This window comes from Empidonax traillii, unplaced genomic scaffold (genome assembly GCF_003031625.1).
Source record: "Empidonax traillii isolate 1590-97213 ecotype Southwest subspecies unplaced genomic scaffold, ASM303162v1 scaffold681:size344372, whole genome shotgun sequence".
NCBI lineage: Eukaryota > Metazoa > Chordata > Aves > Passeriformes > Tyrannidae > Empidonax > Empidonax traillii.
This window is the reverse complement of record NW_020955874.1, coordinates 316,874-325,506: the sequence shown is the minus strand read 5'-3', so window position 1 is coordinate 325,506 and position 8,633 is coordinate 316,874. Positions and strand designations below refer to the sequence as shown.

Genomic DNA, 8,633 nt, shown 5'->3' with positions numbered 1-8,633 from the left:
GCAACTTCCCCAAAACTCACGCGACCAGACAGAGTTGTCACTGCTGTCCCCCACAGTGTAACCCCTCCTGGGAATGTGCCCTGCAAATGCTTCCCGCTGCCAGAGGGAATAAAAAGCAAATCCAATTTTATGGGCATCTCCCATCCCATGTGATCCACACCTAAGAGCTGCCATACAGAGGCCGTGAGCACCTTCGCAGGGAACATGGAGCCAGTGAACCAGCCCTCTCCTGCCTGCAGGGTCTGTCAATGCCAGGCACAAGCCTCATGCAACTGGTCAGACCCATCCACTAGCTCAGAAATTCCATGGGGAGGTGAGAGCCACTTTTCCTCCACGTTTTGAGCAGCCCCCAGGAGCGCTTCCACATCTTTAATCCTAACGAAACCAAACGTGCCTCGATTCGAAACATTCAGTAACTTCCCAAGCAGGGACCATAATTTTTTCCCCCTCTTGATATATTCTTTTCCCCTGGTGGTCTGTCTGATTATTTGCCAAATATACTTCAACACTTTTATTAGCCATGCCCACAGCTTCCAGACCTTTTTGTGGCTTCCAGGGAACTGCATGAACAGAGATATCCGCTGATGATGCTGCAGTATGTTGCCTGTATGTAAAACAGTCACCAGGCTTGCAACTATTATTTAAAACATTTACCCGCACATTTCACCTTCCTCCAACTTCTGTGTCCTGGGCACACACCTGGCTTTGCACACCCACCATCCCCTGCCTTGTGTTGTCACTCACACCAGCTTGGAGGGGAATGACACAATCTGAGACCCAGATGGCACAGGCACAGATGACCACACCGGTTACCAGTGGCACCAGGACCTGATGGTTCGAGCTCTTTGCAGGACCAAGTTCTGTCTCACGCCCCACTGGCACCTGGGATCCAGTTTGGGTCCCTTCTCCGTGACGCCACCAGCCACGGGGGATGGAGACACACTTAAGAAGGTGGAGGCAGCAGTTTGGAGAGCCCTGAAGAAATCCTGTTGTCCTGATGATCTCTTTGGTCACTAGGAAAGTGTTATTCTGCCCTTAGGCTATGGAAAGAGCCACCATCCATGGGGTCACCATCCAGAAGCACTGTGTGGAGGCAGCTGTTCCATTGTGACCTCAGAGAAAACTCAGTTCTGGTTTGCAAGAAACCCTGGATCTTGATTTTTTAACCTGCTTTGCAGTTTGCAAGAGGACCAGACAACTGAGGCCCACAGTATCTGGGATCATTTCTCCAAGCATCACTCCCTCACAGCCCTCTGATGCGGTGAGACCAGTGGGAGCTCGCTGAGATTCCCTGTCCATTCCGAGCTGCACATAGAAAGCAAAAGTTGCAGAAGAAGAAAAAGAAAGAATAAAACAGAAGGAGACTCACCAGCCTTCTCTTGGGTTTGATCAGGGGCCGGTTCTGCCCGTTCATTTTGTGGTAGAGTCCGCAGGCGTTACACAAATAGTGCCCGGTGCCGTCTCTTCTCCACAGGGGGGTTGAGGTAGCCCCGCAATTTACACACTCCCTGCCTTCTGGAAACAAGAGAGCACATAGTTCACTTAGGGAAACCCGAAGTGAAATGAGCTGGGGAAAGCCCTCCTCCCCCCACAAAACAACTCACAACCTCCCAAGAGACCCAGCCACGCCAGACCCTGCCAAGAGCAGGATGTCCAAGCAAGGGTCCAAGGCCATGACTGAATGATGTCCCTGGCACAGGGGAATCTGCTGGGTTCTGATCCTGTTCCCCTCCCCAGCACCACTGAGCAGGCAGCATCAAGGCCTGTGTCCCAGCAGCAGGAAAGAGGGATGGTGACAATGACAATCCAGATGCCGTGGTGGCTCAAGGGGCTCCCTGGAGAAGCTCTCACTCCTTCCACAGGTCCCTCCTTTTGTGGGGGAGGGGGACTGACAGTTTCCTCTCACCCTTAGATTAAGAACTTCTACAACCCTCCAGCCTCTGTATGTTGTCATATGGACCAGATAAACTTTGGTAGGCTTTGCAAGAAGCCTCCAAACCTCTACCCTTGTTTGGATACAGAATCAAAGTCCATGTTCCGCTTTCTGTTGTGTTTGAGGACCCTGGTGCCACCCCTTGAGCACTGCCCCAGGCTCCCAGGGGTGTGCATGAGCCTGGGGGGCTCTATCTCTGACCTCAGGTCAAACCCCACCAAGGACCCCCAAAACAAACACAGATCAACAACCAAAACATCCCCCCAGCCCCAGCCACCACACAACAACTCTGCCAATATCTGCTGTTGATTAATTTGCAATTAAGCTTCCACCAGCCAAAACTTGCAGAAACCCTTCTGGTTTCCCCACAGCATTCACAGCCTGATGGTCCATCCCTTCTGCCTGGAATAGCAAACAGCTCCAAGCCTGCCTGAATTCTCACTAAGGTCTTTCCCTCCTTCTTCTCTTGCTTTTGGGCACCTCTTTATCCTCTCCCTGGCTATTGCAGTGGGCAGTCTCCCCCAGCCCACCAGTTCCCAGCTTGGAGGAGGGAACTGGGAGCTTGAGGATGTGCCTCTCAGCTACTTCCAGAGGGCTGAGGGGGGTTTTGTTGGGTCTTTGGTTTACTGGAGGAGGTTTTCTTATACTTAATGCCACTTGTGGCCGACCTGAGAGCAGCAGCAGACCTCAGCCGGGCAGAGCAAACTCAGCACAGAGCCGACTCCCCGCTGCCCCAGCCTGTGCTGCCTTCGAGCAAGAGGCATCCGTGCCCTAACCACAAACAGCAACCGTCTTTCCAGAGCCTTTGTACTGAACCCTTCTCCTCTCAACTCCCCCCTCAACAACCAAAAAAATAAAATACTCTTGCAGCCTCTTCCATCCTGCATAAACACCCTCACCCTCCTTTTTTCTCCAGCTCTAACCCTCTTTGTCTTCGAGCTTCCAGCTTGCTAAAGTCAACTTTTTAAAGGGGAAAAAAAAAAAAGGAGAGAAAAAAAAAAAAAAATAGGTGTTGCTGCTGGGGTTGGTTTATCACGAACCGCAGATGTCTTTCTAGAAGGTAAAGCAACAGAAAGTGGCAAAAGGAAAACAAGAGGGGAGGGTGGAGGGGGGACCAAGACGGTTTGAAAATACCGCGCAGCCTGTGCCCCGGCGGGAGCTGCGGCTCGGCGGGCGCCGGGGCGGCCGAGGGATGCTCAGCACCGCCCGGGGCGAGAATAAACCGGTCCCTACCCCGGACATAGCACCCGGTCCGTACTGGGGCTAGGCGGGGAGCCGCTCCCGTTAATACCCAGGTCGTTTTGTTCCCCTCCGGTTAAACGGGGCAGCCGCTCCGGGGCTGTTTGAGTCTCTGTCCCTCTCTTTTGTTTCACTCCATCTCTCTCTCTCTCTCCTGCTTTCATGTACAAAACATACAGGTCTGGGTTTTTTTGTCACTCTAACCGCATCCGGACTCTATTAAAGTTCCTGGCGCTGGATAAACAATGCAACTGTCGCGTGCAGCAGTCTGAAAATAATTGGATTAGCTCAAACATATCAGCTAAATAGAGACAGTCCTTGCTCAGACAGACAGAGTAAATGTCACCCTGGAAAAACCCTGAAAACTGATCTCATTCATGCCAGGCAACCCTGCAGCAGCCTCCTCGGAAAAAAGAAAAAAAAATAAAGGGAAAAAAATTTTTAAAAATTTAAAAAAAATAATTAAAAAAAAAATAGTTTTGACTAATCGCCCTTTCCTCTGCACACACACCCCTCGGTGCACACAAATGTGCGAGCCAGGAGTGTCCAGCCGTCGGGTGCCGGAGCCCCGCAGCCCCTCGCTCCCCACCCCGCGGGGCACGCACAGGGCTGGGACCCCCGAGAAAGGCGGGCAGGGGGACGCTTTTAGGGTCTTTCGCTAGGGGTGATCCAAAGCCCCAGGCGCGGAGCTGGCTGGGGCTGGGGGCTGCGTGGGCGAGCTCGCCGCGCCGCCCCGGGGAAAACCCTCCCCGCATCCCCGGGCGCCGCATGGGAAGAGGCCCTGGGAAGAGCGAGGCGGAGGGCAGGCGGGGGAAGTTGGCCGGGATTTAGCACCATTATTAAAATACAGAGAGATCGCTAATGCTGCGGTTCCCTCGGTTTCGCTTCCTCCCCGGGCGCCGCAGCTGAGCGCACCGTGGGCGCTGAAGGGGCCGGGCCGCCCCCGGGGCAGGAGCCCCGCGGCACCGGGTGGGTGGTTTGGGCTCCTGGGCCGGGTTCTACCCCCCACCCCCACCAGCCCGGGTTGGACGGCAGAGTATTTGGTTATAAACCCAGCAGAGCCACCTGTGGGGAAGGCGAAGTGTCGTGTTTGCCTGCCCCACGAGGGCTTCAGGCCCCGCTGCTCATCACACGGATGCTTGTGCTCATCTCCCTGCGTGCGGAGAGGAGCGAGGGCCACAGCCCCAATCCCTCTGCCTCCCCCACTTTCCCCCCACATCTTCCTCTCCCGAGCAACGGGGATGAAGAAGCCACAAGCCCTACCTGTGCTTGACCGTGCTTTCGGTCGCGATTTACACCCAAACCCGGTTGGCGATCCTCCTAAGAGGCTACTGGGGGGAAAAAGTCCAGAGCCATATTCTGGGACATACGGTGGGTAGGTAGTGATGGGGTGATGAGCGGAGGAGGTGGCTCCTCCTAAAGAGGCCATGCTGCTCCGAGAGTGAGAGGACTCCAGCTTCATGGTGTCGGCCAGGGACACCTGGTATTTGATGCATTCCTTCTCGTCCTGCCGGGTGGAGCCGGTGGAGCCGGGGGTGGAGATGGACGGATCCGGGGACACATCTTTAGGAGGGGTCGGCGGGAAGGTGAAAAGGTGCGGGCTGGAGTGGCCGGCGGACAAAGTGGAAGAGGAGGCGGGTGGGTAGACGGAAAGGGGTCCCGGCGAGCTGTGATGGATGGAGGTCTTGGAGAAGGGGCTGAGGTTCCAGGGGGAAGCGCTGTGGTGGCTGCTCAGCGCCTTGCTCCCGTCCAGCCAGGGCAGCGAGCCATGCAGCAGCGGGGGGCGGCACACCTGGCTCCCTGCTCGGAGAAAACACAGACACGCGTCGGTCTCATCCCTCTGCCACCCTGGCAAAAAGCCCCACGTGGGGTCCCGGGACGTGTGTGTCCCCCCCCCCCCTTTTTCCTTCCCAAAGAGCTCAGCAAGCAAAATCACATCTGATGCGAACCCCCGCTCCTCTTTTAAAAAAATTAAAATTTAAAAGCTATAAGAGCCCGAGGTGGCAGCCCCGGTCCTGCTCAGGAACAGGTCTCCGGGTCGGGACCCTCCGAGCAGGGGTGCCAGCCCTGTGACACGGGATTTGGCGAGTCCTGCTTCACTGTCTCCCTTTTCCAGACAATCCCATGAAGACTTTGAAGCAAAGATCCTGCGTGAAATTGCCAAGCCCCGACTGCAGAAATCATATTTTTTTCTTAGCTGGAAAATGATTTCCCGAACGGAGCCGTGGGCTATAGACCCTGGGAATTTTCTGGCCAAACGAAGAAGACCAGAAGATGCCCACAGACATGCTAATAACCTTTCCAACAGGGCTGATAAACTTTGCAAACTGCTCATTTTGTCTTTTCTTCTTCCATGAGTCTGCACAGAAATGTTAGACGGCTTTTTCACAGTGATATGGCACATGCAGAGGGTACCAACTACCTCAAAAGAAACACTACATCCCCTTCTTGTGACAAGAGACATTTCACTTGTCTTTTAAATACAGACCTGGACTTTGTCAAAAAAGAAAAAAATCCACCAGATTTATGCAATTTTTTTCCACTTTGGTTATAAATATTCTTAAGAGCTTGTACTTCGTATTTTAAATTCATCTCGGCCCTCGCTAAACAAATGGAAAAATATATCCCAATAATCCAATCTACCCAAATCCACAGCAACTTGAACAAATTGCTCCAGGCTGGAAAACACAGTTATTCAACTGGAAGAGAGCAAGTTTGTGCCTGCTAACAAAGCCCTGGAAACTCACTGACACCTAGAGAGCCTGAACCTCTGCAGGTATCGTGATCTGTGTATAGAGACTGCTAAATATACGGAAGGAGAGATGCAAACACAGATGTATAGAGGCACAGATAGCTACACAGCTGGTGCACTGTGGACATGTATGTTTGCATGGGAGCTCGTGTTCTGTCTAGAGAAGCTCCAAACTAGTTTTCACCGTACCAGACATTTGTGAACAATACTGAAAGTAGCTGCTCGAAAGGAAGGGAAGGTGGGTTATACGAATAGAAAGGGTCAAGATTCATTATCTTCTCCAGGAAGTAGCATAGTAAATAATATTCAGGCTAGATCAGAGAGACCGCATTTCCACTTTCTGCTGATATATTGGAAAAAAAAGAAATGAAAAGAAAGAAAAGAAAGGACAAAGGCTGCTGATCCTTGGAAATAATTGTTTTAAAGGGACTAATAGCAGAACAATGCAGTTACTGAGCGGAGCCTAATGCAGGCTCGCACTCAACAAGTTGCTGAGGGCTGGGAGCAGCCCCCTGAACCCGCTCGGCTCCATCTCCATTCGCTCATCCCACTTTCTTCTCCTTGATTTTGGGGTGATTTCCACTGCAAACCTCGGGCATTTGGACTTCGCCACGACAGAGGTGACAGCCCGGCTTCACAAACCAGCATCTGTTCTCTTCCCTCCTTTTTTATCTTTTCCCTATTCTTTTTAACCACACAGGTAGACTCAAGTTAATAAAGACTGAATCTCTCCAATTCTTCATAAAAGGTGGTACCAAAGTACTCATCCCTCCATGGACCTGGGCCCCATCAGCCTCAGGTATTTCACCTCCTTTCTAAAAGCCGTGACCCAGGAACAAACTTCCAACAGTGGATCATAACCTTCCTGCAGGACCCTCAGGAAAACACAGCAGGTCTGATAACTATTTGCACTACAGGCTATAATTTTTTCTTTCTTTCTTACTTTTAGCCCACGCCACGGCTCTGCCCGGGGTGGGTGTGCAAAACTTTCGACTCAAGCCTAACAAGCTCACCAAGTGCGAATGAAATAGCCCAAGCGTGAGGACAGCGGGGTCATTTTCACACCCCTCCTCTCCAGCTTGCTTTGCTTCCCCAGAGCAGCTTAATCGTGCAAAAACTAAACTCAGTATGAAAACACTGTTAACCTAATTAAAGAGCGGGGGGAGAAACCGAAGCGAAAGAGAGAGGGCAAAAGGAGGAAAACAAGAGAAAGATGAGAGAAGTAGAAGGAAGGAGAGCAACAGAGAAAGAGGGGAAAGAGAGGGAAAAGGGATGGGAGAGAAAGAGAGCACGAAGAAAAAAGTAGAAAGAAAGAAAGAAAGAGGATGAAAGAAAAAGAAAAAAGATGAAAAAGAAATAAAGAAAGTGAAAGAAAGGAAGTAAGCCTGAATTTTTATTTATTTCCAATAAGCCAACCCCAAAATCCACCCGTGACGTAGCTTCCCCGCCGGCAGGAGAGGGTCTTGCCCGACAGGAGCGGGGCCGGCAGGGCTTGGGGCAGAGCGGAGCCGCCGGGACCGGCACCGGGAGCGGGGCAGGACCGGGACAGTCCCGGGGCAGCCGGGACTCGGCGCGGGCACTCACCGTGGTGGGCCGTGGGGTATCTCTGCACGGTGGCTCTCACGGAGTTGCCGTAGTACGGAGGGACGGGGTTGCCTTGTCCGTCGATATTAAAAAGTACATCCACTTCCTCGGCGAGAGGATACTGCGTGGGGTCCATGTAGGTATGGCCAAGCGTGGGGTGATGCGAGTCCGGGTGCTGCCCATTGAGCACGGCCGGGTGGTGGTGGCTCACCCACCGCGGCTGGTCCGTGGAGACCTCCATCTTCCGCGCTCGCTGCTCCGCCGCTGCTCTTCCTCCTCCTCCTCCTCCTCCTCAGCAAGGCGCGGAGGGCTTGAGATCGGAGGGGGAGACGCTGCTGGAGTTAATGCAGGGCGGGGAAAAGTGCTCGGCGAGTTTGGGGGGTGTTTCTGATTAGGTTTGGTTTAAAGCGGAGGAAGGGGAGGTTATGGTGATAAACGATCGATTCCAAAAAAAAAAAAAAATTTAAAAAAAAAGGAAAAAAGAAAAAAAGGAAAATAATAAAATTTTAAAAGAAAAAAAAAGAAAACAAAAAAAATCGGGGAAAAAAGTTCTCTACGAAGTGAGGTCCCCTCGTATCTTCCGCTCTGTTGCAGATGTTTGTCTTCTTTGATCACCTGTAACGAGAGAGAGGAAAGGGAAGGAGCAGAGAGAGAGAGCGAGAGAGAGAGAGGCAGGGAGAGAAACGTGCTTGAGAAGTTCTGAACTTTAGCACCTGACTTTTTAGGCAGGAGAAAACCCATCCCATCCCTCGGCAGCCATCCCTGGGAAGCGCCTGCTCTGCCCTGGACCCACCTCTCCCAGCGCCTCTTTCTCTTTCGCTCTCTCGCGGCTCGGAGAGGAGCCCAGCAGCTCCCACCGCGCTCCTGCCGCCCAGCTCTTACTCTGCCTTGGGTTTGGTGGGAGATTTTTGGCTCTTTTTTTTTTTTTTTTTGGTTGTCGCCGCTATTTGTTTATTTGTTTATTTGCTCCATTTACACCTGAGAAGCTCCAGTGGCTTAAGCCGGTGAGAACTTGTGCCATTCGCTGCTCCGCAGCCCGGAGTCACTTTGATTGCTCATTAATTATTATGCAACCGAGAAAGGGGGGAACGGGGGGAAAACAGAAGGGAGGGAGGGGGGTAAATC

At 52.4% G+C, this 8,633-nt stretch overlaps 1 protein-coding gene across 1 annotated transcript in view; it reads right to left on the bottom strand.

The window, feature by feature from the left end:
- GATA3 (GATA binding protein 3) overlaps nt 1-8,633 on the bottom strand; it is a 29,393-nt gene that overhangs the window by 11,083 nt on the left and 9,677 nt on the right. The window contains exons 2-4 of the mRNA XM_027899662.1: nt 7,509-8,123; nt 4,436-4,972; nt 1,370-1,515 (exon numbers count right to left, since the gene is read on the bottom strand). Of these exons, the coding sequence (XP_027755463.1) occupies nt 1,370-1,515; nt 4,436-4,972; nt 7,509-7,749 (924 nt within the window). The 5' untranslated portion in view covers nt 7,750-8,123. The remainder of the gene's footprint in view (nt 1-1,369; nt 1,516-4,435; nt 4,973-7,508; nt 8,124-8,633) is intronic.